The following is a 17787-nucleotide window of genomic DNA, read 5'->3' on the forward strand; positions in this document are numbered from 1 at the left end:
GTCATTGTAGGAAGGGGTTGTTTTCCCACCACAGAAATGATGACACTTCCTGACTGTGGTGTCATTGTAGGAAGGGGTTGTTTTACCACCACAGAAATGATGACACTTCCTGAATGTGGTGTCATTGTAGGAAGGGGTTGTTTTCCCACCACAGAAATGATGACACTTCCTGAATGTGGTGTCATTGTAGGAAGGGGTTGTTTTCCCACCACAGAAATGATGACACTTCCTGAATGTGGTGTCATTGTAGGAAGGGGTTGTTTTCCCACCACAGAAATGATGACACTTCCTGGATGTGGTGTCATTGTAGGAAGGGGTTGTTTTCCCACCACAGAAATGATGACACTTCCTGAATGTGGTGTCATTGTAGGAAGGGGTTGTTTTCCCACCACATAAATGATGACACTTCCTGAATGTGGTGTCATTGTAGGAAGGGGTTGTTTTCCCACCACAGAAATTATGACACTTCCTGAATGTGGTGTCATTGTAGGAAGGGGTTGTTTTCCCACCACAGAAATGATGACACTTCCTGAATGTGGTGTCATTGTAGGAAGGGGTTGTTTTCCCACCACAGAAATGATGACACTTCCTGGATGTGGTGTCATTGTAGGAAGGGGTTGTTTTCCCACCACAGAAATGATGACACTTCCTGAATGTGGTGTCATTGTAGGAAGGGGTTGTTTTCCCACCACATAAATGATGACACTTCCTGAATGTGGTGTCATTGTAGGAAGGGGTTGTTTTCCCACCACAGAAATTATGACACTTCCTGAATGTGGTGTCATTGTAGGAAGGGGTTGTTTTCCACCACAGAAATGATGACACTTCCTGAATGTGGTGTCATTGTAGGAAGGGGTTGTTTTCCCACCACAGAAATGATGACACTTCCTGACTGTGGTGTCATTGTAGGAAGGGGTTGTTTTACCACCACAGAAATGATGACACTTCCTGAATGTGGTGTCATTGTAGGAAGGGGTTGTTTTCCCACCACAGAAATGATGACACTTCCTGAATGTGGTGTCATTGTAGGAAGGGGTTGTTTTCCCACCACAGAAATGATGACACTTCCTGAATGTGGTGTCATTGTAGGAAGGGGTTGTTTTCCCACCACAGAAATGATGACACTTCCTGAATGTGGTGTCATTGTAGGAAGGGGTTGTTTTCCCACCACAGAAATGATGACACTTCCTGAATGTGGTGTCATTGTAGGAAGGGGTTGTTTTCCCACCACAGAAATTATGACACTTCCTGAATGTGGTGTCATTGTAGGAAGGGGTTGTTTTCCCACCACAGAAATTATGACACTTCCTGAATGTGGTGTCATTGTAGGAAGGGGTTGTTTTCCCACCACAGAAATGATGACACTTCCTGAATGTGGTGTCATTATAGGAAGGGGTTGTTTTCCCACCACAGAAATGATGACACTTCCTGACTGTGGTGTCATTGTAGGAAGGGGTTGTTTTCCCACCACAGAAATGATGACACTTCCTGAATGTGGTGTCATTGTAGGAAGGGGTTGTTTTCCCACCACATAAATGATGACACTTCCTGAATGTGGTGTCATTGTAGGAAGGGGTTGTTTTCCCACCACAGAAATGATGACACTTCCTGAATGTGGTGTCATTGTAGGAAGGGGTTGTTTTCCCACCACAGAAATGATGACACTTCCTGACTGTGGTGTCATTGTAGGAAGGGGTTGTTTTACCACCACAGAAATGATGACACTTCCTGAATGTGGTGTCATTGTAGGAAGGGTTGTTTTCCCACCACAGAAATGATGACACTTCCTGAATGTGGTGTCATTGTAGGAAGGGGTTGTTTTCCCACCACAGAAATGATGACACTTCCTGAATGTGGTGTCATCGTAGGAAGGGGTTGTTTTCCCACCACATAAATGATGACACTTCCTGAATGTGGTGTCATTGTAGGAAGGGGTTGTTTTCCCACCACAGAAATGATGACACTTTGAATGTGGTGTCATTGTAGGAAGGGGTTGTTTTCCCACCACAGAAATGATGACACTTCCTGAATGTGGTGTCATTGTAGGAAGGGGTTGTTTTCCCACCACAGAAATTATGACACTTCCTGAATGTGGTGTCATTGTAGGAAGGGGTTGTTTTCCCACCACAGAAATGATGACACTTCCTGAATGTGGTGTCATTATAGGAAGGGGTTGTTTTCCCACCACAGAAATGATGACACTTCCTGACTGTGGTGTCATTGTAGGAAGGGGTTGTTTTCCCACCACAGAAATGATGACACTTCCTGAATGTGGTGTCATTGTAGGAAGGGTTGTTTTCCCACCACATAAATGATGACACTTCCTGAATGTGGTGTCATTGTAGGAAGGGGTTGTTTTCCCACCACAGAAATGATGACACTTCCTGAATGTGGTGTCATTGTAGGAAGGGGTTGTTTTCCCACCACAGAAATGATGACACTTCCTGACTGTGGTGTCATTGTAGGAAGGGGTTGTTTTACCACCACAGAAATGATGACACTTCCTGAATGTGGTGTCATTGTAGGAAGGGGTTGTTTTCCCACCACAGAAATGATGACACTTCCTGAATGTGGTGTCATTGTAGGAAGGGGTTGTTTTCCCACCACATAAATGATGACACTTCCTGAATGTGGTGTCATTGTAGGAAGGGGTTGTTTTCCCACCACAGAAATGATGACACTTCCTGAATGTGGTGTCATTGTAGGAAGGGGTTGTTTTCCCACCACAGAAATGATGACACTTCCTGAATGTGGTGTCATTGTAGGAAGGGGTTGTTTTGAAATTATGACACTTCCTGAATGTGGTGTCATTGTAGGAAGGGGTTGTTTTCCCACCACAGAAATGATGACACTTCCTGAATGTGGTGTCATTATAGGAAGGGGTTGTTTTCCCACCACAGAAATGATGACACTTCCTGACTGTGGTGTCATTGTAGGAAGGGGTTGTTTTCCCACCACAGAAATGATGACACTTCCTGAATGTGGTGTCATTGTAGGAAGGGGTTGTTTTCCCACCACATAAATGATGACACTTCCTGAATGTGGTGTCATTGTAGGAAGGGGTTGTTTTCCCACCACAGAAATGATGACACTTCCTGAATGTGGTGTCATTGTAGGAAGGGGTTGTTTTCCCACCACAGAAATGATGACACTTCCTGACTGTGGTGTCATTGTAGGAAGGGGTTGTTTTACCACCACAGAAATGATGACACTTCCTGAATGTGGTGTCATTGTAGGAAGGGGTTGTTTTCCCACCACAGAAATGATGACACTTCCTGAATGTGGTGTCATTGTAGGAAGGGGTTGTTTTCCCACCACAGAAATGATGACACTTCCTGAATGTGGTGTCATTGTAGGAAGGGGTTGTTTTCCCACCACAGAAATGATGACACTTCCTGAATGTGGTGTCATTGTAGGAAGGGGTTGTTTTCCCACCACAGAAATGATGACACTTCCTGGATGTGGTGTCATTGTAGGAAGGGGTTGTTTTCCCACCACAGAAATGATGACACTTCCTGAATGTGGTGTCATTGTAGGAAGGGGTTGTTTTCCCACCACATAAATGATGACACTTCCTGAATGTGGTGTCATTGTAGGAAGGGGTTGTTTTCCCACCACAGAAATTATGACACTTCCTGAATGTGGTGTCATTGTAGGAAGGGGTTGTTTTCCCACCACAGAAATGATGACACTTCCTGAATGTGGTGTCATTGTAGGAAGGGGTTGTTTTCCCACCACAGAAATGATGACACTTCCTGACTGTGGTGTCATTGTAGGAAGGGGTTGACAGAAATGATGACACTTCCTGAATGTGGTGTCATTGTAGGAAGGGGTTGTTTTCCCACCACAGAAATGATGACACTTCCTGAATGTGGTGTCATTGTAGGAAGGGGTTGTTTTCCCACCACAGAAATGATGACACTTCCTGAATGTGGTGTCATTGTAGGAAGGGGTTGTTTTCCCACCACATAAATGATGACACTTCCTGAATGTGGTGTCATTGTAGGAAGGGGTTGTTTTCCCACCACAGAAATGATGACACTTCCTGAATGTGGTGTCATTGTAGGAAGGGGTTGTTTTCCCACCACAGAAATGATGACACTTCCTGAATGTGGTGTCATTGTAGGAAGGGGTTGTTTTCCCACCACAGAAATGATGACACTTCCTGAATGTGGTGTCATTGTAGGAAGGGGTTGTTTTCCCACCACATAAATGATGACACTTCCTGAATGTGGTGTCATTGTAGGAAGGGGTTGTTTTCCCACCACAGAAATGATGACACTTCCTGAATGTGGTGTCATTGTAGGAAGGGGTTGTTTTCCCACCACAGAAATGATGACACTTCCTGAATGTGGTGTCATTGTAGGAAGGGGTTGTTTTCCCACCCCAGAAATGATGACACTTCCTGACTGTGGTGTCATTGTAGGAAGGGGTTGTTTTACCACCACAGAAATGATGACACTTCCTGAATGTGGTGTCATTGTAGGAAGGGGTTGTTTTCCCACCACAGAAATGATGACACTTCCTGAATGGTGTCATTGTAGGAAGGGGTTGTTTTCCCACCACAGAAATGATGACACTTCCTGAATGTGGTGTCATTGTAGGAAGGGGTTGTTTTCCCACCACATAAATGATGACACTTCCTGAATGTGGTGTCATTGTAGGAAGGGGTTGTTTTCCCACCACAGAAATGATGACACTTCCTGAATGTGGTGTCATTGTAGGAAGGGGTTGTTTTCCCACCACAGAAATGATGACACTTCCTGGATGTGGTGTCATTGTAGGAAGGGGTTGTTTTCCCACCACAGAAATGATGACACTTCCTGGATGTGGTGTCATTGTAGGAAGGGGTTGTTTTCCCACCACAGAAATGATGACACTTCCTGAGTGTGGTGTCATTGTAGGAAGGGGTTGTTTTCCCACCACAGAAATGATGACACTTCCTGAATGTGGTGTCATTGTAGGAAGGGCTTGTTTTCCCACCACAGAAATGATGACACTTCCTGGATGTGGTGTCATTGTAGGAAGGGGTTGTTTTCCCACCACAGAAATGATGACACTTCCTGGATGTGGTGTCATTGTAGGAAGGGGTTGTTTTCCCACCACAGAAATGATGACACTTCCTGAATGTGGTGTCATTGTAGGAAGGGGTTGTTTTCCCACCACAGAAATGATGACACTTCCTGAATGTGGTGTCATTGTAGGAAGGGGTTGTTTTCCCACCACAGAAATGATGACACTTCCTGAATGGTGTCATTGTAGGAAGGGGTTGTTTTCCCACCACAGAAATGATGACACTTCCTGAATGTGGTGTCATTGTAGGAAGGGGTTGTTTTCCCACCACAGAAATGATGACACTTCCTGAATGTGGTGTCATTGTAGGAAGGGGTTGTTTTCCCACCACAGAAATGATGACACTTCCTGAATGTGGTGTCATTGTAGGAAGGGGTTGTTTTCCCACCACATAAATGATGACACTTCCTGAATGTGGTGTCATTGTAGGAAGGGGTTGTTTTCCCACCACAGAAATGATGACACTTCCTGAATGTGGTGTCATTGTAGGAAGGGGTTGTTTTCCCACCACAGAAATGATGACACTTCCTGAATGTGGTGTCATTGTAGGAAGGGCTTGTTTTCCCACCACAGAAATGATGACACTTCCTGAATGTGGTGTCATTGTAGGAAGGGCTTGTTTTCCCACCACAGAAATGATGACACTTCCTGACTGGTGTCATTGTAGGAAGGGGTTGTTTTCCCACCACATAAATGATGACACTTCCTGACTGGTGTCATTGTAGGAAGGGGTTGTTTTCCCACCACAGAAATGATGACACTTCCTGGATGTGATGTCATTGTAGGAAGGGGTTGTTTTCTTAAATGGAGAATAATAACAACCTGACAGCGTGGAAAGTGATATCAGGGACACGGAAAATCTTTAAATAATAATAAATACAATAATCATGAAAATAAAACATAATTGACGAGAGAAAATTGAACTAGGAATATAAAATGATGAAGAGAGACTTTAAATATGTTATTATTTTCAGGCTTATATTTCTCGTGGAAGTCGATGAATAACATTACATTTACATTTAAGTCATTTAGCAGACGCTCTTATCCAGAGCGACTTACAAATTGGTGCTTTCACCTTATGACATCCAGTGGAACAGCCACTTTACAATAGTGCATCTAGGTCTTTTAAGGGGGGGGGGAGAAGGATTACTTTATCCTATCCTAGGTATTCCTTAAAGAGGTGGGGTTTCAGGTGTCTCCGGAAGGTGGTGATTGACTCCGCTGTCCTGGCGTCGTGAGGGAGTTTGTTCCACCATTGGGGGGCCAGAGCAGCGAACAGTTTTGACTGGGCTGAGCGGGAACTGTACTTCCTCAGTGGTAGGGAGGCGAGCAGGCCAGAGGTGGATGAACGCAGTGCCCTTGTTTGGGTGTAGGGCCTGATCAGAGCCTGGAGGTAGTGAGGTGCCGTTCCCCTCACAGCTCCGTAGGCAAGCACCATGGTCTTGTAGCGGATGCGAGCTTCAACTGGAAGCCAGTGGAGAGAGCGGAGGAGCGGGGTGACGTGAGAGAACTTGGGAAGGTTGAACACCAGACGGGCTGCGGCGTTCTGGATGAGTTGTAGGGGTTTAATGGCACAGGCAGGGAGCCCAGCCAACAGCGAGTTGCAGTAATCCAGACGGGAGATGACAAGTGCCTGGATTAGGACCTGCGCCGCTTCCTGTGTGAGGCAGGGTCGTATTCTGCGGATGTTGTAGAGCATGAACCTACAGGAACGGGCCACCGCCTTGATGTTATTTGAGAACGACAGGGTGTTGTCCAGGATCACGCCAAGGTTCTTAGCGCTCTGGGACGAGGACACAATGGAGTTGTCAACCGTGATGGCGAGATCATGGAACGGGCAGTCCTTCCCCGGGAGGAAGAGCAGCTCCGTCTTGCCGAGGTTCAGCTTGAGGTGATGATCCGTCATCCACACTGATATGTCTGCCAGACATGCAGAGATGCGATTCGCCACCTGGTCGTCAGAAGGGGGAAAGGAGAAGATTAATTGTGTGTCGTCTGCATAGCAATGATAGGAGAGACCATGTGAGGTTATGACAGAGCCAAGTGACTTGGTGTATAGCGAGAATAGGAGAGGGCCTAGAACAGAGCCCTGGGGGACACCAGTGGTGAGAGCACGTGGTGAGGAGACGGATTCTCGCCACGCCACCTGGTAGGAGCGACCTGTCAGGTAGGACGCAATCCAAGCGTGGGCCGCGCCGGAGATGCCCAACTCGGAGAGGGTGGAGAGGAGGATCTGATGGTTCACAGTATCGAAGGCAGCCGATAGGTCTAGAAGGATGAGAGCAGAGGAGAGAGAGTTAGCTTTAGCAGTGCGGAGCGCCTCCGTGATACAGAGAAGAGCAGTCTCAGTTGAATGACTAGTCTTGAAACCTGACTGATTTGGATCAAGAAGGTTGTTGGGCGGCCGGCCGTCACAAGACGCGAGATGTCATCTGGAGAGAGAGGGGAGAAAGAGGTCAGAGCACAGGGTAGGGCAGTGTGAGCAGAACCAGCGGTGTCGTTTGACTTAACAAAAGAGGATCGGATGTCGTCGACCTTCTTTTCAAAATGGTTGACGAAGTCATCTGCAGAGAGGGAGGAGGGGGGAGGGGGAGGAGGATTCAAGAGGGAGGAGAAGGTGGCAAAGAGCTTCCTAGGGTTAGAGGCAGATGCTTGGAATTTAGAGTGGTAGAAAGTGGCTTTAGCAGCAGAGACAGAGGAGGAAAATGTAGAGAGGAGGGAGTGAAAGGATGCCAGGTCTGCAGGGAGGCGAGTTTTCCTCCATTTCCGCTCGGCTGCCCGGAGCCCTGTTCTGTGAGCTCGCAATGAGTCGTCGAGCCACGGAGCGGGAGGGGAGGACCGAGCCGGCCTGGAGGATAGGGGACATAGAGAGTCAAAGGATGCAGAAAGGGAGGAGAGGAGGGTTGAGGAGGCAGAATCAGGAGATAGGTTGGAGAAGGTTTGAGCAGAGGGAAGAGATGATAGGATGGAAGAGGAGAGAGTAGCGGGGGAGAGAGAGCGAAGGTTGGGACGGCGCGATACCATCCGAGTAGGGGCAGTGTGGGAAGTGTTGGATGAGAGCGAGAGGGAAAAGGATACAAGGTAGTGGTCGGAGACTTGGAGGGGAGTTGCAATGAGGTTAGTGGAGGAACAGCATCTAGTAAAGATGAGGTCGAGCGTATTGCCTGCCTTGTGAGTAGGGGGGAAGGTGAGAGGGTGAGGTCAAAAGAGGAGAGGAGTGGAAAGAAGGAGGCAGAGAGGAATGAGTCAAAGGTAGACGTGGGGAGGTTAAAGTCGCCCAGAACTGTGAGAGGTGAGCCGTCCTCAGGAAAGGAGCTTATCAAGGCATCAAGCTCATTGATGAACTCTCCGAGGGAACCTGGAGGGCGATAAATGATAAGGATGTTAAGCTTGAAAGGGCTGGTAACTGTGACAGCATGGAATTCAAAGGAGGCGATAGACAGATGGGTAATGGGAGAAAGAGAGAATGACCACTTGGGAGAGATGAGGATCCCGGTGCCACCACCCCGCTGACCAGAAGCTCTCGGGGTGTGCGAGAGCACGTGGGCGGACGAAGAGAGAGCAGTAGGAGTAGCGGTGTTGTCTGTGGTGATCCATGTTTCCGTCAGAGCCAAGAAGTCGAGGGACTGGAGGGAGACATAGGCTGAGATGAACTCTGCCTTGTTGGCCGCAGATCGGCAGTTCCAGAGGCTACCGGAGACCTGGAACTCCACGTGGGTCGTGCGCGCTGGGACCACCAGATTAGGGTGGCTGCGGCCATGCGGTGTGGAGCGTTTGTATGGTCTGTGCAGAGAGGAGAGAACAGGGATAGACAGACACATAGTTGACAGGCTAGAGAAGAGGCTACGCTAATGCAGAGGAGATTGGAATGACAAGTGGACTACACGTCTCGAATGTTCAGAAAGTTAAGCTTACGTAGCAAGAATCTAATTGACTAAAATGATTAAAATGATAGAGTACTGCTGGGGTAGGCTAGCTGCGTTGTTGACACTACCCTAATCAAGTCGTACCGTTGAGTGTGAAGTTTCTACAATGCTGCTTATCGGGAGCTAGCTGGCTAGCTAGCAGTGTTGGTTACGTTACGTTGCGTAGGAGAACGACAATAGCTGGCTAGCTAACCTAGAAAATCGCTCTAGACTACACAATTATCTTTGAAACAAAGACGGCTATGTAGCTAGCTATGTAGCTAGCTACGATCAAACAAATCACACCGTTGGGACTGTAATGAAATGAAGTGAAAAAGTGATACTACCTGTGGAGCGACGCGGAATGCGACCGGAATGCGAAAGTTCTATTCAGTAGACGTTGGCTGGCTATTGGCTAGCTAGGAGTGTCTCCTACGTTAAGGACGACAAAATAGCTGGCTAGCTAACCTCGGTGAATTAAGATAATCACTCTAAGACTACACACTCTAAACTACACAATTATCTTGGATACGAAGACAGCAAAGACAACTATGTAGCTATCTAATACTACACTAATCAAGTCGTTCGGTTGAGTGTGATAGTTACTACAGTGCTACGGTAGCCGGTAACATCCACTAAAACAGTTTTTTAATCTAAATGCATAACATATCCCTTTCAAGTTTTTTTTTTAAAGGTAATAGACACCTGACCTTGTATTTAAAGCATTTTGAAATCCACATTTTATATGAAATAAAACGTGATATTTCCTGGGCACATGAAACACACCGCATCTCAGCATTGACGTGACTAGCTGGTAGCTGCTTAGCCGTTAGGAGCGTTGGCCCAGCAACGGAGAGGTGGCTGGTTCGAATTCCTGAGGGGCAAGGAGAAACAAATCTACTGTTCTACCCTTGAACAAGGCATTTTGTCCCCCAACAGCACCTGCTCCCCAGGCACTGGTGACATGGATGTAATTAAAGCAGCCCCCCTTTCACCTCTCTGATTCAGAGGAAAAACACATTTCGGTTGAATGCGTTCAGTTGTGCAACTGACTAAGGTAGGCTTCGTTGTTAAAGAATTTGTTTCTTAACTGACTTGCCCAGTTCCGTAAAGGTATCCATCCCTTTTTCCCAAAGAGCACTGCCCATCAGGCTGACCACTAGAAAACACGGCTATTATGGTAAAACCTTGCTTGATCAGCTGATCAAACTTGCTCCAGCTAGCAGCTTTGTGGTAGCTTGTTTGAATGGCCATATTGCGGTAGCTGGTTGATGAAGCTGAACCGCACCAAAGTTACGAGACTGTTGTAAGCGATCAGCATGTATCTGACTCTGACAGCCGGTGACGTTGTAACATTTGGCCAACGTGATGACGTCACAGCTGGAAACAGTCAGCTGTGCTGCAGAACTCAGCGCACTTATCAGGCCGGAACAGAAACGGCCTTATCATGAAAACTCGTTTGTGCTATTAGCTAGAATTTCACTACACCAGCTACAACTGGCGTTGTTAGCATCCCATTCGTTTGATATATGGATTGATTTTAAGACCCGTTCAGCCAGTATGCAGTAAGCAGACACTGGCTAGGGAGCTCATTTTCGTGCACATTTCGGTTTTTCATCAATCCAATCACAAAACACCTTAGCTAAATGTAGAATTAGGTAGAGAAGACTTGCTCATTTAACAAAAAAAAGTCAATATTGGCTACAGGTTTATTATAGCTTTTGGTAAGATGAACTATTTTGAGGATGAAAGGGGATTCAACCTAAACACACTAATATAGCCCCCTAACCTAAACACACTAATATAGCCTACTGTCATTTCCTTACTTGGCACCAGAACTCCTCCCCGACTCCCCCCACCCTCTCACTGCCCCGAGAGAAGGAGAGTGATAGAACACTGTGTGAGAGAGGAAGAGGGAGAGAGAGGAAGAGAGAGAGAGAGAGAGAGAGAGAGAGAGAAAGAGAGAGTGTGTGTGTGAGAGAGAGAGAGAGAGGAAGAGAGAGTGTGTGTGAGAGAGAGAGAAAGAGAGAGTGTGTGAGAGAGAGAGAGGACGAGAGAGTGTGTGTGAGAGAGAGAGAAGAGAGAGTGTGTGTTGAGAGAGAGAGAGAGTGTGTGTGAGAGAGAGAGAGGAAGAGAGAGTGTGTGTGAGAGAGAGAGAGAGAAAGAGAGTGTGTGTGAGAGAGAGAGAAAGAGAGTGTGTGTGAGAGAGAGAGAAAGAGAGAGTGTGTGAGAGAGAGAGAAAGAGAGAGTGTGTGTGAGAGAGAGAGAGAGAGGAAGAGAGAGTGTGTGTGAGAGAGAGAGAGAGGAAGAGAGAGTGTGTGTGAGAGAGAGAGAGAGAGAGAGAGAGAGAGAGAGAGAGAGAGAGAGAGAAAGAGAGTGTGTGTGAGAGAGAGAGAAAGAGAGTGTGTGTGAGAGAGAGAGAAAGAGAGAGTGTGTGTGAGAGAGAGAGAGAGAGAGAGAGAGAGTGTGTGTGTGAGAGAGAGAGAAAGAGAGTGTGTGAGAGAGAGAGAAAAGAGTGTGTGTGAGAGAGAGAGAGAGAGAGAGAGAGAGAAAGAGTGTGTGTGAGAGAGATAAGAGGAGGAGGAAGGGTCGGTTAGGGTTTTCCAGTAAATAGTACTTTCACGTTCAACGGTCACTGGAGAAGAAACCACGTCTGCCGCTCGCCTAACAGAATACAGTGTCCTTCACTGAGGGACGCTCAGGGATTATTACGGGGAATGGAGATTGTAATACTTGTTTCATTATTGTCTCTGTATTGTGACTTTAAGTTGACTTCTGTTCTAGTACAACGTTGTGATACAGGTGCTTGGTAAGTTAGACTTCTGTTCTAGTACAACGTTGTGATACAGGTGCTTGGTAAGTTAGACTTCTGATCTAGTACAACGTTGTGATACAGGTACTTGGTAAGTTAGACTTCTGGTCTAGTACAATGTTGTGATACAGGTGCTTTGTAAATTAGACTTCTGTTCTAGTACAACGTTGTGATACAGGTGCTTGGTAAGTTAGACTTCTGGTCTAGTACAATGTTGTGATACAGGTGCTTGGTAAGTTAGACTTCTGTTCTAGTACAACGTTGTGATACAGGTGCTTGGTAAATTAGACTTCTGTTCTATTACAATGTTGTGATACAGGTGCTTGGTAAGTTAGACTTCTGTTCTAGTACAACGTTGTGATACAGGTGCTTGGTAAATTACATTCTACTGAGGTAACATATGGAATTGTTTTAAGATGGTCGGACCATTAATCATTTAGCTATTTGATTTTAGGATTATTGTAATTACCCCCCCCCCCCAAAAAAAAAATATATATATTTAAAAGGAAATACACATATTTAACCCCTTTTTTTGGGGGGGGGGACTTCTGGTTTATGGAGTGTAACATGTAGTTGATTAACATACAGATAGATAAACATTAGACAATAATATCGTCCTGTTTGGTTTGAACAATAAAATCAACATTAACAGAACAATAAAGTTTTCACTTGTCCTTGGTCTTCCAGATGCTGAGTGCCTGGTGATCAGTCCTGCCAGGCTGGTGGTGAAGTATGGAGACCCAGCCTCCTCTAACTGCAGCTCAGATACCCCTGTAGAGATGGGCTGGGAAGCCATCCAGGGAGGGACGGGTCTAACAGACAAGGAGGTGAAATTCCTACGCTGGAGGGTGGACAGGTGAGAGAGGCAGACACAGCTGAGGGTGGACAGGTGAGAGAGGCAGACACAGCTGAGGGTGGACAGGTGAGAGAGGCAGACACAGCTGAGGGTGGACAGGTGAGAGAGGCAGACACAGCTGAGGGTGGACAGGTAAGAGAGGCAGACACAGCTGAGGGTGGACAGGTAAGAGAGGCAGACACAGCTGAGGGTGGACAGGTGAGAGAGGCAGACACAGCTGAGGGTGGACAGGTGAGAGAGGCAGACACAGCTGAGGGTGAACAGGTGAGAGAGGCAGACACAGTTGAGGGTGGACAGGTGAGAGAGGCAGACACAGCTGAGGGTGGACAGGTAAGAGAGGCAGACACAGTAGAGATTTCTTTAAACCCACCTTTTTCGCCTTTAAAGTGGCAAACAGCAGCTGGCTACTTTGTTGATGTTTGAACTTCAACTGTGTTATTGCCTTTATTTGCTACTTTAAGTGCACTTTAAATCAAGTTGGTTATTGTTTCAACTAAGGATTGCTGCTTTAAATAAAATGTGATTTGATTTGACAGTGTGACTGAATGGTATAGCACACCTACATGCTACACAGAAGGAGGCCTGTGTCAGAAACAGCTGGACATCACAGTTTATAGTGAGTGACATCTCTCTCTTATCTTCTCTGGTGTTTCTGGATGTATTCTTAGTATGGCTCTGCACTGTTAATCACTGTGTGTTTCCATTCCTCCACAGAGCTTCCAGACAGTGTCTCCATCAGCTACAGGAAGTACCCTGATCCGATGGTTGAGGGGCATCAGTACCTGCTGCAGTGTCTTGTCCAGAACATCGCTCCTATTGGGAGACTCAGGGTGACCTTCTACAAAGTCTCTACCACTGGTGAACAGACAGAATTAGACACACAACAGAAATCCAAGGACACCATCAAGACACCAGAGAATGGGACCTACACCCTGGACTTCACCCCTGGTAGAGATGATGACAGGGCCCAGTTGTTGTGTTCAGCCATGTTGGATCTGGGACCAGAGGGACCACAACCTCCTCCTGTAATGGACTCAAACCGCCTCAACATCAACGTGCACTGTGAGTCCTTCTGGTTCTCTGTCTACACACATTTAGTACAACAGTTAACCAGACGAGTCATGACGTTGACGGATGTTGTTTTCATTTTCTCTCATTAATCAACTTGTTAGACACCAGATCACTAGTCCTGGATGTTTCTCCATCATGTCATGACGTTGACTGATGTTGTTTTCACTTCATTTTCTCTCATGAATCAACTTGTTTCTCTTCTCTCTCTCTCTCTCTCTCCCTTCCTCCTTCCTTCTCTTCTAGACAAGCCTCAGATCACTAGGAGTCCTGGATGTTTCTCCATGAGCACCACAGAGGGCGACACCTTATCACTGGCTTGTAGTGCAAATGGTAACCCTGCCCCCTCGTACGATTGCATGATTGGTTGGTTGCATTAAGAAAATGTTCAGACCCCTTGACTTTTTCCACATTTTGTCACGTTACAGCCTTATTCTAAAATGGTTTAAATCGTTTTTCCCCCCCTCACCGATCTACACACAGCACCCCATAATGACATCACAATACCCCGTAATGACATCACAGCACCCCATAATGACATCACAATACCCCGTAATGACATCACAGCACCCCATAATGACAAAGCAAAAACGTTTTTTTTGTGGTTTTTTGCAAATGTATAAAAAAGAATGATTGGGAGTCTCATTGGGTCAGCGTTGTCTGGGTTTTGCAGGGTTAGGTCGTCATTGTAAATAAGAATTTGCTCTTAACTGACTTGCCTGGTTAAATAAAGGTTATATTAAAAATGCAGATCCTATCAAGCTCTCTCAGGTTGGATGGGGAGTGTCGCCACACAGCTATTTTTCGGTCTCTCCAGGACCTCTCTGTACTTTTCTCCATTCATCTTTCTCTCTATCCTGACTAGTCTCCCAGTCCATGCTGCTGAAAAACATCCCAATAGCATGATGTTGCTGCCACCACCATGCTTCACCGCAGGGAAGGCCGGTAGCCTAGTGGTTAGAGTGTTGGGACAGTAACCGAAAGTTTGCTATGTCAAATCCCCGAGCTGACAAGGTAAAACATCTGTCGTTCTGCCCCTGAACAAGGCAGTTAACCCACTGTTCCTAGGCCGTCATTGGAAATAAGAATTTGTTCTTAAATGACTAGTTATATAAAAAAAAAGTGATGCTGCCAGGTTTCCTCCAGACGTCGTGCCACCACCATGCTTCACCATGGGGATGGTGATGTGACACTTGGCATTCAGGTCAAAGAGTTCAATCTTGGTTTCATCAGACCAGAGAATCTTGTTTCGCATTGGTCTGAGATTCTTTAGGTGCCTTCTGGCAAACTCCAAGCGGGCTGTCATGTGACTTCTACTGAGGAGTGGCTTCCGTCTGGCCACTATACCATAAAGGCCTGATTGGTAGAGTGCTGCAGAGATGGTTGTCCTTCTGGAAGGTTCTCCCATCTCCACAGAGGAACTCTGGGGCGTTTTCAGAGTGATCATCGGGTTCTTGGTCACCTCCCAGACCAAGGCCCTTCTCCTCCGATTGCTCTGTTTGGCCGGGCTACCAGCTCTAGGAAGAGTCTTGGTGGTTTCAAATTCTTCCATTTAGGAATGATGGGGGCCACTGTGTTCTTGGGGACCTTCAATGCTGCAGATATTATTTTGTACCCTTCCCTACATCTGTGCATCGACACAATCCTGTCTCTGAGCTCTACGGACAATTCCTTTGACCTCATGGCTTGGTTTTTGCTCTGACATGCACTGTCAACTGTGGAACCTTATATAGACAGGTGTGTGCCTTTCCAAATCATGTCCAATCAATTGAATTTACCACGGGTGGACTCCAAATCGAGTTGCAGAAACGTCTCAAGGATGATTAGTGGAAACAGGACGCACCTGAGCTCAATTTTGAGTCTCATAGCAAAGTGTCCAAATACTTATGTAAATAAGGTGGCTGTTTTTATTTTATTTATTTTATTTAAGTATAAAAAAATACATGTCATTGCTTTTTTTTCCGCTTTGTCATTATGGGGTATTGTGTGTCATTATGGGGTATTGTGATGTCATTATGGGGTATTGTGTGTAGATTGAATCCATTTTAGAATAAGGCTGTAACGTAACAAAATGTCGGAAAGTCAAGGGATCTGATTACTTTCTAAATTCACTGCATCTCCCTTCCTCTCCTCTTCCCCATCTGCCTCTCCTCTCTCCCTCACCTACTCCCCTCTGCCCCTCTCTCCCATCTGCCTCTACCCTCTCCTCTCTCCCTCACCTCCTCCCCTCTCCCATCTGCCTCTCCTCTCTCCCTCACCTACTCCCCTCTGCCCCTCTCTCCCATCTGCCTCTACCCTCTCCTCTCTCCCTCACCTGCTCCCCTCTGCCCCTCCCTCCCATCTGCCTCTAGCCTCTCCTCTCTCCCTCACCTCCTCCCCTCTCCCATCTGCCTCTCCTCTCTCCCTCACCTACTCCCCTCTGCCCCTCTCTCCCATCTGCCTCTACCCTCTCCTCTCTCCCTCACCTCCTCCCCCTGTCATTATGGGGTATTGTGTGTCATTATGGGGTATTGTGATGTCATTATGGGGTATTGTGTGTAGATTGAATCCATTTTAGAATAAGGCTGTAACGTAACAAAATGTCGGAAAGTCAAGGGATCTGATTACTTTCTAAATTCACTGCATCTCCCTTCCTCTCCTCCTCCCCTCTTCCCCATCTGCCTCTCCTCTCTCCCTCACCTACTCCCCTCTGCCCCTCTCTCCCATCTGCCTCTACCCTCTCCTCTCTCCCTCACCTCCTCCCCTCTCCCATCTGCCTCTCCTCTCTCCCTCACCTACTCCCCTCTGCCCCTCTCTCCCATCTGCCTCTCCCTCTCTTCTCCCTCTACTCTCCTGCCCTCTAGTGGACTACCTGCCCATCTTTGCAGGGCTGGCTGCAGCTGTGGTGGTGATCCTCTTGGTGATCTCCTGTTTCACCTACTCTTCTTACTATAAACACAGGCGCATGAGCCATTAACAGCTGAAAATCATGTTGCCACGACGACACAAGAACAAACACGTGGTGCACCACAACGGAATGGACCAGTCCGTTATGTAGAGGAGGGGTTGGGGTCAGAGCATGTGAGCAGAGGTTGGAAATCCTGATGAGTGGGTATGGCTCTCCACGTCCTTTCCTACCGCTCCCTCACAGAATGGAAGCAAGTCCCCGTAGCAATGTTCCAACATCTAGTGGAAAGCCTTCCCAGAAGACTGGAGGCTGTTATAGCAGCAATGTTCCAACATCTAGTGGAAAGCCTTCCCAGAAGACTGGAGGCTGTTATAGCAGCAATGTTCCAACATCTAGTGGAAAGCCTTCCCAGAAGACTGGAGGCTGTTATAGCAGCAATGTTCCGACATCTAGTGGAAAGCCCTCCCAGAAGACTGGAGGTTGTTATAGCAGCAATGTTCCAACATCTAGTGGAAAGCCTTCCCAGAAGACTGGAGGCTGTTATAGCAGCATTGTTCCAACATCTTGTGGAAAGCCTTCCCAGAAGACTGGAGGCTGTTATAGCAGCAAAGTGGGGACCAACTCCATATTAATGCCCATGATTTTGGAATGAGATGTTCGTGTCCATATACTTTTGGTCATGTAGTGTATCTGGTTACACTTGCAGACTGGCGCATAATTAAATACTACACTTCTCAATTGCAGATCATGTTCATTTCAGTATTTATTAACTTGCATCGTCTAATTCACTCAGTGATCATAAAGTACCAAATAACAAGATATGTGTGCAAAGAAAGCACTATTATATCTGTATGCACATGTGTGTGTAGATTAATGCATTTATTTCGTATATATTTCCCAATAAAGAACCATTTTGAAGTACTCAGAAGGTGTAACTTGATGTAATTTCAACCACAACAATCAGCTTTTTGCTCCGTGTGCGCCCTCCTGTGGCTGACGCTATAGATTACATGTGTGATTATAAACATAATGTACCTTAATGTTTTGCTCTAGAAATAAATAAACATTCCACAGAGATTAAAATGAACTAAGTCTAAAAATATAAATGTTTACTTTCACAGTGAATTATTAGCTCAGGGCCCGCTGCTTCTCGAAGACTCCAAACCCATCTCTGTCGCACGATTTC

General features: G+C 46.5%; 1 protein-coding gene across 4 annotated transcripts; it reads left to right on the forward strand.

Moving 5' to 3' along the window:
* The first annotated feature begins 11500 nt into the window (after window positions 1-11500).
* On the forward strand, window positions 11501-17522 carry LOC135559584 (uncharacterized). 4 transcript variants are annotated; one of them, XM_065015508.1, is made up of 7 exons: window positions 11501-11704; window positions 12478-12646; window positions 13183-13262; window positions 13361-13708; window positions 13961-14047; window positions 15915-16036; window positions 16520-17522. In XM_065015508.1, exons 2-7 carry the CDS (start codon window positions 12570-12572, stop codon window positions 16646-16648), a joined length of 843 nt encoding a protein of 280 aa, XP_064871580.1. In that variant the 5' UTR covers window positions 11501-11704; window positions 12478-12569; the 3' UTR covers window positions 16649-17522. The 4 variants fall into 4 exon arrangements, with proteins under 4 accessions (XP_064871580.1, XP_064871579.1, XP_064871583.1 ...); XM_065015507.1 differs by lacking the exon at window positions 11501-11704 and having other exon boundaries at window positions 11755-12646; XM_065015511.1 differs by lacking the exons at window positions 11501-11704; window positions 15915-16036 and having other exon boundaries at window positions 11755-12646; window positions 16558-17522.
* Window positions 17523-17787: the final 265 nt, after the last annotated feature.

This window comes from Oncorhynchus nerka, unplaced genomic scaffold, assembly GCF_034236695.1.
Source record: "Oncorhynchus nerka isolate Pitt River unplaced genomic scaffold, Oner_Uvic_2.0 unplaced_scaffold_1399, whole genome shotgun sequence".
NCBI lineage: Eukaryota > Metazoa > Chordata > Actinopteri > Salmoniformes > Salmonidae > Oncorhynchus > Oncorhynchus nerka.

Excerpts from the sequence above, each read along its gene's own strand:
- LOC135559584 (XM_065015508.1), top strand. The coding sequence starts at position 12,570 with ATGGGCTGGGAAGCCATCCAGGGAGGGACGGGTCTAACAGACAAGGAG. Across the intron at positions 13,263-13,360 it reads GCTGGACATCACAGTTTATA|AGCTTCCAGACAGTGTCTCC; the intron begins GTGAGTGACATC and ends ATTCCTCCACAG. Across the intron at positions 14,048-15,914 it reads ACTGGCTTGTAGTGCAAATG|CCTCTCCTCTCTCCCTCACC; the intron begins GTAACCCTGCCC and ends ATCTGCCTCTAC.